Source organism: Hoplias malabaricus, chromosome 4 (assembly GCF_029633855.1).
Source record: "Hoplias malabaricus isolate fHopMal1 chromosome 4, fHopMal1.hap1, whole genome shotgun sequence".
NCBI lineage: Eukaryota > Metazoa > Chordata > Actinopteri > Characiformes > Erythrinidae > Hoplias > Hoplias malabaricus.
The window spans coordinates 25,833,099-25,850,344 of NC_089803.1; the positions used below are offsets into that span (position 1 = coordinate 25,833,099).

At 39.9% G+C, this 17,246-nt stretch overlaps 1 protein-coding gene across 1 annotated transcript in view; it reads right to left on the reverse strand.

Annotated features, from left to right (window-relative positions):
- mrpl23 (mitochondrial ribosomal protein L23) overlaps positions 1-17,246 on the reverse strand; it is a 33,022-nt gene that overhangs the window by 4,904 nt on the left and 10,872 nt on the right. The window contains exons 3-4 of the mRNA XM_066668188.1: positions 16,375-16,457; positions 13,947-14,020 (exon numbers count right to left, since the gene is read on the reverse strand). Of these exons, the coding sequence (XP_066524285.1) occupies positions 13,947-14,020; positions 16,375-16,457 (157 nt within the window). The remainder of the gene's footprint in view (positions 1-13,946; positions 14,021-16,374; positions 16,458-17,246) is intronic.

The following is a 17,246-nucleotide window of genomic DNA, read 5'->3' on the forward strand; positions in this document are numbered from 1 at the left end:
TAAACTTGTGCCAGTTGGTAAACAGAACCATCAAAGATAGCATGTGATAGTTTTCTTAATATAATAAACACAGTTCAGATTGTGTGCATGAAGAAGCTTGACTAAGTCCCTGAACCAACACAAAATTACTGCTCTTCTTCGTGTTAACTTCAAGCTAAAGCTCTCATTTGTATTTTGCAGAGCTGATCTGCAGAACTGAATCCATACTGCAGCAAAGGCTGAGCATGATATCCTTAGGGCAGTGCAGTTGTGGTCTATCTTACCAAAGAATTAGGCATTATTCATTAGACAGCACATGACATTCATTATCAGTTCTACTCAAAATGTTACATTTCAAGGAATGGTGCTGAAGTTAAGGCACTAATAGTTCAGTTCAGACCATTCTTCATTATTATCTCTCAAAGAGAACATTCATTCACAGCATTCACTCTTAGAGCCACAACATTGAAATACACACATTGACATTACATTCCCTTGCCCCCTACACTGGGGACATGTGCTGGCATCCCGTAATCGAACGGCTGAGATCATGTTTAATCTTAATCTTCAAGTTTCCAAAACCAGCTAATATATGTAAATAGAGTCATAAACTTAGAGCCCTACTGGAACTTTGAGTTTCCTTAAAAACATGGTTTCTTTTGACCATTCATGAAGATGATGTTTGTGTTTTTATCAAAACACAACTGGTAATTAATAATTACTCTACTAAAAAAACCTGTAGCTATTAACTATTTCTACTGTCATCCCATTAACTGAATAATTGTTTATTAGTCTGTGCTGGGAAGTGCTCCTTGGAGACCTGTGTGTATCAATTAGCAGAAAGCTAAGAGCATCAAATAGAAATTCAAATTTGGAACAGTGTCCTAGTCCCTATACATAGTACTGAACTTTATTAGGCTTTATTTTTGGGAAAGTTAATGCTGACATATTCACTACATGTATTTCACTCTGTAATATTTCTGAAACACTTTTTATATATTTATTCTAAAATAGAACTGGTTAAATGTGCTTGGGTACACTATAAAATTCCCTCCAAGTCAAGTAATAAGTCTTTAGACACTGTTATGAGCATTGGTGGTATATACTGTTTAATGTGAATACACATGCTGCAGTAACACCAACAAATCTAATCAATGGGCAAGGATACATCTGCATTATTGTACAAAGCAGGAAAAATGTATGTGAATTTTGGCTACTACATTTACATTCTCAATCACTGCAATGGAATGAGATTTGGAAAAAGCAGAACAGGGAGAGCCTATCAATTAACTAACAAGTGACAAGAAAAATAAATAAATCTTTCATATATGCTGGTTTTTCACTAGTTAGACATGAGAGAAAGAGAACATTATGACCTCTTTCCAGAATGTTGGTCTTTCTCTAACTAACACCCAAAAAATGCACAGATCACCGGGTTTCAAGGACTTGGTGCCACTAAGGAGGACAATGAGAAGTTTATAGTAAAAAAAAAAGTGGGACAAAGACAAGTCATTAGAAGTGGACTGGTCCCTTTAAACACTGCGGCTACACGCTGGTGGTGCTGGTGGTGCTGCTGGTCCCCAGTATCGGGGCTCACCAATGTTGTTCCAGTGATAAAACAAAGTTGGGCAGCAGCAAGAGGAAACAAGGGGATTGCTGTAAGCCATGGCTAATGAGAAGCAGTGCTGTTCTGGACAAATGCATTTTGAGTTCCAGCATTTCTTACAGGCTGTGCTCTTATTTGGGTCTGTCTTTTAGTACTACATTGAAGTAGGCCTTTTTTTTCCCTCCCTTAAAGGGAGGGGGAAGCGGGGAGTTCCTAATATCAACAGACTAGCCTACAAAGCTTGGTAGTGGTGTTCAAACTCAACCATCTCGGAATGCAAAAACCCACACTATAAACACAGAGTTCAGCCAAGTGAAAGTACAAGAACCAAACCTATTAAAAACAGGGCCCTGGTAACAGAGTACCAAAAGTGATGCCAAAAATGCCTTTTTCCTTTCACCTGTAGTAAACTCTGCTGCAGAAAAACACATTTAAGCTGAGGCTGACAGGGGGGACCCTTTATGCATGACAATCTGAAGCTGGGTTCAGACGTTTGGACACAAAGCATAAACACTGGAAGAATACTCACAGGGACAGAGAGAAAGAAACCACACCATATTCAGATCATCAAACATTCACACATTAAAACATTAAACAATTCACTATTCTGTTATTGTTGGCAACAGCTGATGGGTTGAATCTATATTTGCGTGCAAAGTGTACAAACTCTTGTCTGGGGGTGTGGAGCACACTTCCGTAGTCTGATTTACCACTAGAGTAAAACATTAATACCACCATCTGAAATGTATACACTGCACAATCTATGAAGCATCAAGTGTATTGCACAATATAAGCAGGAGTAGCACGAGGCTTAATTGCAGACTCAATACATTTCTCAAGGTGATGCACAAATTATATTATTTATATATATATATATATATATATATATATATATATATATATATATATATATATATATATATATATATATAAAAACGGACCAGCATTCATCATTTCGTAAAAGATTGGAGCGCAAACATTGCAAAAATTCAAGAATAATGTTTTAGTGATATTGATTCAAAAATAAATTTTAAAAAGGGACAAGACTAAAATTTTCAGGCTGTAAGGTGAAATTACTACATGGTCTTAGAAACACTCCCAAAACCATTCTCTATGAACACAGTTTGTTACTGCATCAACAAATGCTGTTTAAAACACAAACACCCAAAAGAAACCGGAAACACTGCCACCTTAGGCCCAATCTAATTTAAGATGGACTGAGATGAAGTGAAAAAGTATCCTGTGGTCAAAAAATTTAAAACTTGAATTTTGGAATTCATGGATGTTGTTATAAGAGCACAGATCAAAAGCCAGTATCCATGATGGTATGAGGGTGCATTAGTTCACATGGTATGGGTGACTTCTTAGAAGGCACTGTTAATGCTGAAGGATATGTGCAGGTTTTGGAGCAAACTGCTGCCACCCAGACTTCTTTTCCTGGGAATGCCTTGCTTATTTCACTATGACAATCCACATTCTTCAAGGATCACAACAGCATGGTTAAAAGAGTCCAGTATAAGTAAATAGTAAAAGAGTCCAGATGATAAATTGGTCACCCATTGAAAATGTGTGTATTATTAAAAGTATGGAGACCCTGAACTTTTGCTCAGCTGAAATCCCACAATAACCTATGCCTATGGACCTATTAAAAGAATGAGAAAACATTTCATAAATCTCAAAAATCTACTTTTTCAATGTTTATGCCTATTATTTCCCTGTTTGTTACACACAAAGACATTTACAATGTTTAAACCAACATTACAATTTCACCTTTAGTGATACAAACTGGATTCCAAAAAAGTTGGAACAAGTAGCAATAAGTGGCTGAAAAAAGGAAACTGAGCATAAAAACGAAGAGCTGGAAGACCAATTGACACTAATTAGGTCAATTGACAACATGATTGGGTATAAAAATAGCTCCTCAGAGTGTCAGTGTCTCTCTGAAGCCAAGATGGTAAGAGGATCACCAATTCCACCATTGTTGCGCAGAAAGATAGTGCAGCAATACCAGAATAGTGTTAACCAGCGTAAAATAGCAAAGACTTCTAAGTTATCATCATCAACCGTGCATAACATCATTAAAAGATTCAGAGAATCTGGAACAATTGCTGTGCGTAAGGGTCAAGGTCGTAAAACTCTACTGGATGCTTGTGATCTCCGGGCCCTTAACCGTCACTGCACCTCAAACAGGAATGCCACTGTCAAGGTAATAACAGAATGGGCTCAGGAATACTTCCAGAAAGCGTTGTCAGTGAACACAATCCACCGTGCCAGCCGCCGTTGCCAGCTGAAACTCTACAGTGCAAAGAGGAAGCCATTTCTAAGCAAGCTCCACAAGCTCAAACATTTGCACTGGGCCAGGGGTCTTTTAAAATGGAGTGTGGCAAAATGGAAGACTGTTCTGTGGTCAGATGAGTCACAATTTGAAGTTCTTTATGGAACACTGGGACGCCATGTCATCCGGACCAGAGAGGACAAGGATAACCCAAGTTGTTATCAACGCTCCGTTCAGAAGCCTGCATCACTGATGGTATGGGGTTGCATGAGTGCTTGTGGCATGGGCAGCTTGCATGTCTGGAAAGGCACCATTAATGCAGAGAACTATGTTCAGGTTCTAGAACAACATATGCTCCCATCTACACGTCATCTCTTTCAGGGAAGATCCTGCATTTTTCAACAAGATAATGCCAGACCACATTCTGCAGCAATCACGGCTACGTAGGGGAAGGGTCCGGGTACTGAAATGGCTAGCCTGCAGTCCAGATCTTTCACCTATAGAGAACATTTGGCGCATCATAAAGAGGAAGGTGCGACAAAGAAGGCCCAAGACGACTGAACAGTTAGAGGCCTGTATTAGACATGAATGGGAGAGTATTCCTATTTCTAAACTTGAGAAACTGGTCTCCTCTGTCCCGAGACATCTGTTGAGTGTTGTAAAAAGAAGGGGGGATGCCACACAGTGGTAAAAAAATGGCCTTTTGGGGATTTGTTGACGCCATGAAATTTTGAAACAACATTTTTCCCTTAAAATGATACATTCTCTCAGTTTAAACTTTTATCTGTGATTTGTGTTCTATTCTGAATAAAATACTAGATGTTGGCACCTCCATATCATTGCATTCAGTTTTTATTCACAATTAGTTTAGTGTCCCAACTTTTTTGGAATCCGGTTTGTATTATAAAGGGGAATGTCATATCCCTTGCAGGAGTATAATAGTAAGCAGATCAGGAATCAGGGTAGTGTATGACAGATGCTGAAAAAAGAGAAAAAACAGCAAAAAAACAGCATCAGAAGAACAAAGGCTTGAATGTTATTGAGTAGCAAAGAATGTTGTTTGGACAAATGTGTGTCCTGCAGGACAGGAATGTACATGAAATCAATACTGTGAAATCTTGTTGAGATGATACTCTTCAAAAACTGAATGGAATGTAGAGCTGGCATTTAAATTTAGATTTTAGAAGCAGGGGTACACTGATATGAGAACTTTGGGCAGATACTGATATCCAATACTTTTCATGTTCATACACACCGATGCCAATGCAGTTTTTAAAAATGTAGAAAACTGACAACTTAACCAATTAGAAACACAGAAATTATTTTACAAAGTAAATAAATAATAAAAAGATACTATGGCACAGTAGCCCTGTGTTCACCTAAACTATTCTGCTCTTTAAGTACAATAATATATTTAAATACAGTTCAAATTTAAACATGTCTGAAGAAATTATCTGCCAATACTGATACCAATTACATTATTATTCAAGAACTGTATTCAAAATGAATGCAAGTAGAAAAAAGATATATAGAATACTACAAAACTAACATATGCTTTTCAGATTAAGATCACTACAAAGCTTACGTTAAATTGTACTGAATTTAAATCACAATATACATTTTTATTTGATCCACAGTATATGTATATAATACATTAACTTTTGATTTTAAAGTTAATATTCGTTATGTTCTTGAAATAACTAAAACAAATACTTTCCAAATATGCATGTTATACAGTAAACAGGAGTATCAGTTTTGTTTTATGTACTTAAAGCTATACAATGATTGTGTAATCACTACAGACCTCTCACACCAGGCCCCTGTCTTGCACCTCTTGCAGGACGGACCCTGTGACATAATCAGGGGCCTCTCACAAAATGGGCTAGTTCATGTTTAAAGTGCCTTGGTACATGTATATGTGTTTTCTGTGTTAAACTATCGCTAATTAATTCACATACACAGACAGAATAACAAAAACTAAATCTACAAGTATATCCATCTAGATCAGTGGTTCTTAAACTGTGGTACAGCAAGTGGTGGTACTCCTCTTTGTACTTGTACTATTTAATTAAGGAGTTTATTCAAAACGGAGAATGTTTTACAGTTTTCATAATTATGCCGCAATGAAATACCTTTGTATTTAAAACAAAATGTGCTGCACATACAGCATAGTTGATTACGTCTGTAAGAAACAGGGGAGACAGCATTCCCTCGATTTTTTCCCAGGGCGGGAACACAATCCCCAAATGTTCAGAAATCCGTGTAAAGACAGCTCAGTTTCAGCTGCTTACTGGACGTATATAAAGGACAGAGACAGACATGAGTAGTTTGGACATTATTACAAAAAGGGCAAAGCGGAAACGAGAAAAACAAGCAAAGACCAACCCCATAAAATACTCCTGAGCCCACAAGGACTAAATCCAGAGGCAAAAGCAACAAAGTGAGAATTCTGTACACATGAAGACAAAATAGAAGAGAACGCACAGCTGAAGGAACACAATTAAACAGACCTAAATCTCTATTTATTACAGAACCACACCTTCCTTCAACTTCTGATACAAGAGCAGAGAGCTGCTGTGTGCACCTCCTCCAAGCTTGCTTAGAATAATTTTGAAAAGCACGCAAATTTTAAGTTTAAAAAAGCTGGAGCACTGCTGTGAGGATTCACCTGAATTTAGCCATGACAACATTGGTGAGTTGAAGTCCTTATTAGTTCTGGATCACAAACTCCACACCAGCACATTCATAAGTTACTGGAAGGATTTCCATCTCTCCAGAGAACGCAGTTCTACTACTCCACAACCTAAAGCTGGGGGCGGGACTCTATACCCCTCTAACCAATGCTAGGCTTTGGACATGGTGACCTTGTGCTTATGTTTGGCTGCTCCAGAATATCCCGGTTTATTGACCCATATGGTTAGTTAATTTTACGGGCTGTATGTGACAAATTGATATTTTTTATTGACTGCAGTACTTGTTTATTTGAAATCTAAAAGTTAGTGCAAGTTGAAATGGTGTTTTCCTTCACGTAGTGGGTTGTGTGGGAGTGAGGTTATTCAATACTGTATATTTACTATGGCCAATCTATATAAAGTCAAAACAAAAATCACTGCCTTGAACTTTAATCCATCTATATGTGTCAGTTTATTTAAACAGTTTATTTAAACATAAACAAGTTTGAAACTGCATCCAAAATGGAGAAAGTAGGTTAACAGACATATTATTAATAGAGATATTAGTTTTACACTATTCTAGCCATAGCTAGGGAAAAGCTAACAGCAAACACAACACCTGTGCCAAGGATCTTTAAAGTAAATCTCCACCTGTTGTGAGAGGCCCCAGATGACATCACAGGGTCCTCCTGTTTGAAAATCAAAATAGGGGCCTGTTGCTGGAGGTCTGCAGCCAGACACTACTGCAACCTTGCACCCTTGGTTAACTTGTGTTTCAAAATTACATCCATGATCAGTTAAACAGGAACAGCTGTCATATCTTGTGCTGATCTAAAAGAATAGGCATTAGATGGAGTTTTCATAAGCTCACTCACCTCCATCTCCAAGATTCTTCAGTCATATGAGCAGTTCATTTACTTTCCCTACAGGTAAAATGGCAACATCTCATATGAATGAGAAAATGTCCAGAGATTTACAATTTGTTTTATTCAACACAAAACATTTCAGTCTGTTAATAGCACAACATGCATTTTCAAATGTTTCTGATCTATCAGTAAAGCTATACAGAGTTGATCATCTTCACAGGCATTGTTTATAGGTAAGTAGGATGAGTTTTATATTATTTACAGGTGCTGGGGTTATACTGAAAGCTTTACTGTTTAAACAAAAAGGGCAAAAAGTAAAACATCATTAAAGATCAATCAAACTCCTTCCTAGAGAATATCCAAAAAAATGTCTACTAGAGTTTAAGACCTGGAAGAGCACCATTAAGATTTCAGTGAGGCTGTTCTTTACTTCTCTTCTGGTCCCTTTCAACAACAATATTTTGGATCATGAAGTGAAGGATAAACTCATAAATCAAACATTTTGGAGTGAATTTGCCAGTGTGTACATTTTGTCAGGATCTGTTTGCGTAATGTTGGAAGTCTATTAACAAGTTCATTACCAGACAAGAGAGTAGGAAATGCAGGGAGATGCTTGTAAACAGCTCTTTCTGCCAGCCTCACTGGGTGGGCCACACTGTTACTTCCTCTGGGTCCAGAGCCTAGCCTGTCAACTGATACATACGAACCACAGCTATTTGGCTGCCTTTAGATGCCTCATATCTCTGGCTCTTGACGCACACCATACCAGAAATTAGCCTTAATCAGGCAGGGGGAGAAAGTAGTGGTATGGCAGAAGATAGTGAGTGGTGTCTGAGATATGGCTGATTAGGGAGTAATTTATAGGTTTTCAGGGGTAATGCAAATGTCAGGCTAGTGGTTTAAAAAAAAAAAAAAGGCAAGCATGTGCAATGGAAAAAAGAAATGTAGTCTGTCAAATGCAGAAAAAGCAGGTTGAGATAAACAGATAAAATAAAATAAAATAAATAAATTCCCAAAGTTAACCCTAAGTCAAGAGCAAGCTGCTCTGACCTAGCTCATGACTTCGTCTCCATCCCAAACTTGCAAATTTGGTGCAACTCTTCAACCACCGTGATCGACAAAATAGCATGGGCTGGGTTTGCTGATGTATGACTTCAGATGTGTTTGGAACAATGCCTATGGACATACAGCGCACAAAACACTAACAGCTGATATTCTGAACAGAAATTAAACCTTAGTCTTTGACTAAATGATTCTGACAATACTGACTCTCTTTTGGAAACTCTTTCTCTGAGTGAGACTTGACAAAACTGTCCTCCAAAGAACTCTGAAGTTACTCCCGAATTTTTTACTACTAAGAGCCAACAACAAATCATAAACAAAAAAAGGAATTCGTAAGGATGAAATTGTTATGACAGGCAAGCATGGCCAAATGTTGTCTCATACACAGGGCATGGTTTTGTCTAAGTGTGACAAATTTCTTTCCCCCAGTGTGAAAAACAGCATGGACCCAATGGCACTACTGTACAGAGCTCTGGAAAGACAAGAGGATCTGGCCCATCATAAGGTCTATCTGGGCCTACGCCAATCTGCCTGTCCGCCTGCCGACCCTGACGCCTTCCCTGTCCCACAGCAGTGGGCCAGCATTTGTGCAAAACACACTTCCTCTGAACACGAGTCGTGTGACCCAGCTGTCAAAACCAACTGCCCACAGCAGTTGAGAACATGATTCATGCATGGCATTCCCTATGCCAAGACACAGCTGCCCCACGAGAGCCAAGCAGGGGAGAAAGCTTTTGAGTCTTCGTTCCCGTAACCACTCTAATGAAACCTCAATGCCAGGGAAAAGTGGTGCTAGGGAAAAATGAAACAAAATGTATTATGTTTCCTCACTGAGGACAACCATAAGCCAGACATTTCACCCATTACTGCAAAACAGAAGCGTGTTTCCACTGCAATTGAGAGACCGTTTTTCCCTCTGTGTTGTTCTAGACAATCATCTGGCATGGAGTCCAGCTTGTTAAATAAATACAGCCAAGCCAAGGAGCCAGTCTGAGGGAGGGGTGGCAATGGCTACTTTCAGTGCTATATCAGAAATCAGTCGTGTCATTTTTTTTTTTAGGCCATTGAGTCACTCATTCCACAGGGCTCTGCCTGACAACAGCATGATCCGTCCATCCACTTGTTGAGGCCTGTCTGAGTCTTAGTTATTTTTTGGGTCACCAGGATATTGGACCCTGTCAACAGCGTCCAAAGATAAACTCAACAGTGTTGAAATTCCACCAGCAATCATGACGTCTGGACCCCTCCCCTCCATCTCCGGCATTAGAAACGCACAAAGGCAAATCACGCACGGTGAACAAATAGGCAACCAGCAGGAAAATGAAGGGATTGGCACCATAACAGGAACAGCATTGCCAGTATCTCAGGAATTTATTTTGAAAATGATACCAAAATATAGCTGGGTGGTGCCTCCATGCTGAAAGACTGATCAAAGTAGCTCTTGGGTGGGAAAAGGTCAAGCGTAATCAAAGGGTTTTATGACTGTAAGTGTTTACAATGATATCTAAATGAGAGTGACCTACAGGAAATGATAGAAGTGACTAGCACAAGTCATCTAAAGAGGGGTGGGGAGGTTAAGTATCATATCCTTCCCTACGTCTGTTGGATCCTACAGAAGCTGTCTCAATGTGGCTGTCCACTGGGGAGCTGTGAGAGAGAGCTGTCTTCATACAGGATGCCAGAGACCCTTCTTTCCCCTTCATTATTCATGTCTCCCTCTTCCATATTCCGGCTCTTATGAAACTCTGTATCATTAAAGACAAATTACAAAATCTTGTTTAAAAATTGTCCCGTTACATTTTTCAAAATCAGCATCCAAAATTTATGTTTGTCAGGGATTTGTCAGAACCAGAGGTGGGGGTGATCAACTTTATGCTTTTGTCACAATTTAAAAAGGCCAATGTCTTCTTATCATATGACATCAAGTATAATAAAAATAAAAATCTTTTCCTACCTTTTACAACGAAAGAAAACAAGCCTAATGGTTAAGCAGTGCATGGAAATTTCAAAACTTGAATTGTGTGACAACTGTGGGCAGGGGGAATCTCAGAAGAGTTATTAACCAAATGTTTTACAATAATAAAATTCTTCACAGATAGCAGGATTTCCACTTTGAGAGAATCTCCTGATTCAGCAACTAGTATTTCAGAGCGTTGAGATCCAGAATTCGACAGGAAGCCGACTGTGAAGTGGAATGGTGGGGGATTTTTCCTGCTGTTGGCTGGATTTGGACACGGGGGAAAATGCTCCACACCTTCCCCCTCACTGCTAAAGGCTCAAGCTTACTGTACCCTTAGCCACAAAGAATCCATAACAGTAAGGTCCTAGAGTCCAGCGTTCTGTCAGAATCAGAAAAGCCAAACGTTGCCACCTAGTGTCGATAAGATCATGATCTGGTCTCTCATACCAAATGCAAGCTTCCCAGTGAAAACTGAAAGGGTGCTAATTTGCCTGGAGGCCAAGCAGACAGTATAAGAAGGAGGAAACTATTTGAGTAGGAAAATAACCATGCGCCTCACTCCGATTGAGTTTCACAGTGTTTTGTTCACTGGTAATTGAGCAGAGTATGCTCCAAATGCAGGTGGAACATGGTGATCTGATCTGAAAAGTATCCTGGTTACCAGCTGGGTCCAGACCGAAACACTGCCCCAAAAAACACACTTGGTTCTGGAGACTGGGCAACAATGTCTTTAACAACCCACAATAACCCACAAACAGCAGTCACTGATTCATCTTCAAACAAATACTAGTGCACACAGATCTTTGCAGAAAAGTGTGTGCGGCGAGGACAAAATGAAGATAAGTAGTGTTTTGGCAACTCAGCTATTGATTGTGGCTCTTTTTGCTTACTTGCACCATGGCCTCTGGGATTGGGAAACAGTGCTACAAGGCCTCCTTGGGACAAAAACTCAATACGTCTGGAAACTTAACCTTAACTTGTTTTCATCTTCTTTCACGAAGCTCTATTAATGTCCACTAATGAATAGTAAGATAATCAGTACAACATTATGTAGAGTAATGTATCCCAGAAAGAACCTCTGCAGTTAATATGCATAGGTGCTAAAAACTATATTAAGACTGCAGAAAATACTTATTATAATGCATGAAATAAACCTGCAAGACCAGATCGAGTGCAAGCCTCCTTTTCTAAAATTAAATTAAAATAAGGAGTTTAATCCTTTTTTGTATCAAAATATTAACCATATTTTTAATGTAATTTAATATTTAGGTGTTTCTTCTTTCACTAGAAATTATAAATGGCAATGGGTAAGGGGGAAAGCCAGCACATGGCTGAAATTATTATACAAGTTTCTCAAAAACAATACTCCAAAAACTGGATGTGCTTTTCAATCCTACAGTATACTATAAGCTTAATAGATGGCATATACATAGTCCATCCTGAAATAAAAGGCATGTTAAAGGTGTATACATTTTGAATGGGAAGATCTAGTGTCATGTGGAATATGGTATTCTGTATTTCCCTCCTGCTGAAGCAAAGCACCATGCTTTCACTTACATATTGTTATTATTATTATTATATTCAGCTTCAATACAGAAACCATCAGAATCATAATATCATCAGAAATCTGCATGTTTCCACACAGAGACAAAGCTGCTCAAGTCCTTTCAGAGAACACCAAAATATCTGTGGATACTACTAACTGGAGCATGACTGACTTGCACAGTTATTACATGGAGCCTAGATATTCTCGCAAGATTTTATTTTGCACAAGACCTCCCTGCCCCGTCTCTGGACCTCCCTGTTTTGGCACAGCTCCAGTGTGCCCTCAGTCACCTCCCCCGCTTCACATGTCCCATACACCCTCCACTTTCCTTCTACCACCACCCCCCTCCCACACACCCCATCTCCAGGCCTTCTCCCCATTGCCCCATCCCATGTCTGATTTGTAAGTGGCCATCGAGGAACCTTGCTATAACAGAGGCCTGGCCCTCACTGCAATCCTGGAGTTTGTAAAAGGGTGGGAGGGCGGAAGGAAAGCTCTCCTTGTACGAGTGCTAGAATATTAGCTTATGGAGCGTGTGGGGGAGGGGCTGAACAGGGGGAACCGCTGTGGGTATCAGACCACAGAACACTCCCCCACATGTGGTGTCAATTAGGAACACTCTTGTTTTTTACCGACCACTGAATAGAAAGGAGGGTTTTTCTTGGGCAGTGTGTTTTTTCTCTCGGCAGACAGCCACCCACCAACCCCCACTTTAAAAAAATAATAATAATAATTTGAAAATAAATAAATAAATAATAACTTTCATATCAATGCCTTTACTCAAAAGTCTACCTTGAAGACTTACATCAGTCACACTTAAATAAACATGACATTCAGAGTGTTTCAGTTTTGCATCTAAAATGGAACTTTCTTTTAGAAACGCATGTAACTGCAGATGTGTGTGTGTGTGTGTGTGTGAGGTTTAAAGTAAATACTATGAACACTCAATAACTACAGCACATAAAGCTTTGGGCTAGTAACGCAGGCAACTTAAAGCTGGGCTTGAGAGAAGATTAAATCGACTGCACTAAGGCACAAAGGAAGTGACTCAGCTCCTCAAAGAGGAAGTTCCCTTTAAAATATTAATATGGGCTTCAATTATATATCCCATTACAAACGGCTGTGTTTTGACAATTTTAATTATTAATTCTTCTCCAGATTGATGCTTGAAAGGGAGTATAAACAACCTGATGCCTCACTGGCAAACTTTAAAACATCAGGACTCAAAGAAGCTTTTCTGATTGGATCAGGATAGATCAGATGAAGATCTTTTCACTCCTTTCAAAGCGGCCTACTTCAAACAGCAGGTCAAAGCCACAGCCCAGGATTCACCCCAAGTGCAGGTGTGAATGCAGCAGCTTGTGCTGCCTCTGGAACACAACCAAGCTCAACATTCTAATGCCCACAGAAACAAAACTCTAAGCTGCCTGCTATAAAATCCATACACTGCTCAGAACTTTATACTCCACTTCCTGCTATAAGTTTGGCATGTAACCAAAGATGAACCCCTTGCTCCTCTTCAGCTGAAGTGAGAGCACAGATTGCTTCTTCTCTCACAGTAGTGCATGGCCAAGTGTGTGGGAGAGACAGAAAGTAAATAAACAGCACTGGGACGCTGGGAGTAGACCACAATAAGGTGAGGTTTTTGCATCAAAGGCTACCTGTGCCTTGGGGATCTCTGTAGTAACATAAGCTGTGACAAGCCCTCTGAAAAGAGACATAAGCTCAGGGCTCAAAACAACCACACAGCCCCCATTTCCTCTGAGGGAACATTTGATTTAATAACTCCAACTCAATAAATCAGTCTTTCTCATTCAATTATTTTACAGTTGACTCCCTCTGCAATTATTTGTTCAACATGGATGACATCAAAGTGGTCAAGGGAGGTCAGTAAAAGAAGATTCTAGATTTACAAATTAGTTTAAAACATTAACTATTTCAGAGATGACCATATTTACTGCTATTAATAATCACACTCACCAGTTGAACGTACGCAACTTTGTAATCTGGCTTCTTCACACGTTGGTTTAAATGGTTTCTCTTCTTGTTTGAACCTGAGACAGAGAGAAAGATTCATTCAGTCGTTTGTCATCTGGTTTAGGCATGCAAATAATGCCACTTAATAAGTTACTTTTCATAGAATGAAATGAGGGCAACCCCTGTCCTGTTGCTTGGAAATAACATGTTCACCTTTTCTTGGCTGAGTGTGTCATCATCTTTACAGAAATCCTGGACAATTAAACTAACCAACAAAAGATGCAGTTCAAGGGGAAAGCATTTTCCAAACCCAAATGTAACAGCATATTTGAGAGAGAAAAAAAAATCCAACAAAGAAATGGCACTGCTCTTTCATTTACATTCATAACCCAACGTCCAATTGCTATGCAATGAATGTGTGAAAATATGTCACGAGTGGACCCTGTGTGTTTGTGTGGTTTCATGTAATCAATTCAGTGATTCTCAGGGGAAGTCGTTCTTGGTAAAATCAACAGCCTCAGCGCGGGAATGGTTGATTTTTGAGTAGAGGCAAAAGGAGGATAGGGGACTCCTCAGTTTAAGGTCAACTGGGTTACTCCCCTAAACCAGGTGAAAAGACTCGCTTTTGTTCATGTTTTTGAACACCCTGTCTTCAACACTACCCTCCCACCCAACCCCCAACCCCCAAATCCCACCCTACACACACACACACACACCCTCAAACATTTCTCCCTGCTTTGGGGTTGTGGTTTGGCTGCTATCACGTTACAAATCCCAGGATAGAGAGGTAGCCATGGCAACCTCTTCCAAAATACCCCACCACACTCGGGGAGGAAAGAATGGAACCCTTGAGTGCTGGGGAGTAGTCAGAGCCCCTGAGCCCCACTCACACATCCTTTACACCGTCAATGGAGTGGAACCCATGACGCAGAGAGGGATACCTGGTCTGACGCACCAAGGGATTACTTAGCCTTTGTTGTTTTAATTTTTTTTATGTGATTGGTGTTCCACTGTTTTTTTCAGTTTGTTTGTTTTAGGCACTCCTGTTTATAAAAAACTCTCCCACTCAGAGGGTCCCCACAACATTAGTGCAAAAAGCCACTCCAAGGAAATGGGGCTTCCAGTGGCTAAAGCCCAACATGGCAGTCATACAAGAGATTCCCCCTTTCATGCTGTATATAGCTCTTGGTTGCGATTTACTTGGATAATAAATCTTGTAGTAAGTGTTTGCTTGTGTGTAAATTCTTAAATTCTAAAGAAATGTCCTACCCTTTTATATATTTGTTTAAAAATATATATATATAAAAATAATAAACCCTAGTTGTGTAACTTCTTGGCTGCCTTTTAAAACAGGGCATCCTAGGACAGCTGATGGTCAGAATGCTAGAGCAGCAGATCTAGAGATAAGAGGCTGTGGGAAGAAAGGGGATAGGGGGGAGGGGAGAGAGAAAAAAAAAAAACATTGAATCACACAAGCCACTCCTTACTGTCTTTTACTCTCACTCTCATATACAAACACTGCCCTCCCCTGCCTCTTATCATTTTCCCTGTAATATGAGGACTCTTCTGCTTCAGTGCTCAGGCACATTATTTTATCATGTGGTAAAGCAAAAAGGGATCAGCAAATACCAGGACAACAACAAAAAAAAACAAACTCCTTGTAGTAGTGTAGCATTTCAATGGAAAATTTTTGTGAACAATTTCATGTACTTTGTAGTAGCAGGTGGTTCCATTATAACTGGTTTGTCACCTTAGTGTAAGAGAAAACCCTGCAGCATCTTAAGCACACAGTAACAAAGATTTAGTACGGGAGATACTTATAATGATTTATAAACTACTGGAGTTTATAACTGGCTTGATGAATATTGTTTAGAATGCTATAACAATTGTTCCCATGGCAGGTGGCAGTATCTCTCTCTCTGCTGATAAAATGGTACTGTTCTGTTAGACTATACACAGTGTGTGTGTGTGTGTGTGTGTGTATTCATAAAGCCTCCCACATTTCATTAGGGATATATTCTCACCAGGGGGGTGGGTAAAAGCAACTGTACCACAGGAGGTCTGTAAAAATTATGACCCATTATCACTAAAGGCGATGTTTGTAATTTTAATCCAACACAGTTTTTATATATTTCAAAGAACGTTTCCTCGCCATTTGCTAGTTCTCCGGTCTACAGACAAATCAAGTTTCAACCACCAACAAGGTACAGTCAAGCTTCTTACTCAAATACTTACCTTAAATAGCTTCTGAATGAAAACAAACTGGAGAAGGATTTTGTTTCGCTGAGGGAACCACAGTTCTCCAGAACTGTCTATGTTCCCTTAAATGTAGGTTTTGCATTAATTACAGAGGTTTGTCATGCATTTGAAATTTGAGAACAATAGAGGTTGTGATCTGCGGAATTTCTGTGAAAGTGGGGAATCTACTCACCATACTGAATTCTTGTACGCACTGCTGCCACAGGAATGCTGTAGATCTTCTCGAGGTAGTTCCTCACATCAAATTTGGTCATCCTTGAAAATAAAAGAAAAAAATGGGGACACTGAGCTATAGTGAGGCAATGGAACAGAGCCTATCTGGAATCACTGGACGCAGGGCAGGAACACACCTTGGAGGGGGCTAAAGTGTTATTTATATTATAATCATACACAAGATAAGATGTACAATATTCTATGCCAATCCATTAAAGCTTCACATAGGGCCCACCCCATTCCCTTCCTAAAGGCAGCCACATAATCTCTATTGTTCCAGTCCTAGAGCTACACCCTAAACTTGCTGTGGCCGTTCATGATCATTTAAAATCTAGGGGTACTCATTGAGCCCATCACATGAGTACACAAACCACCCACTGCATCACTAGCTCTTCACAGGTGTCATCAGGTAGGCACCTCCCCTCATCAGTGTTTCACTGAAATAAGCCCACGACACCTCCAGAAGGCTCAACAGTGAAGTCTGGCCTCCCAGACCCACTCCCCCTCCAAGCCAGGTTTACAGTCCTACCTTACCCTTAAGTATCAACAACCATAAATCCACACTGGCCTCCCTGGTGACTAAGGCTGTACCTAGCCCCACTGGCACCGTTAATACATGCTCAGTGCCACCAGATCCACGTGCTACATCACCAACCACCACAACAGCACCTCTACAGTGCATTTCCCCAACTAGCCTTTGCCCTCCTTATCCACAACCACTGACTAGACCTTTCAGCTGTTTCTGATAATTCCTTCACTGCTGCCCTTAGTTTCCGGGCCCTGATGTCGAACTGCACAGGCAGGGATGTGGCAGACTTGGCTACAAATCCC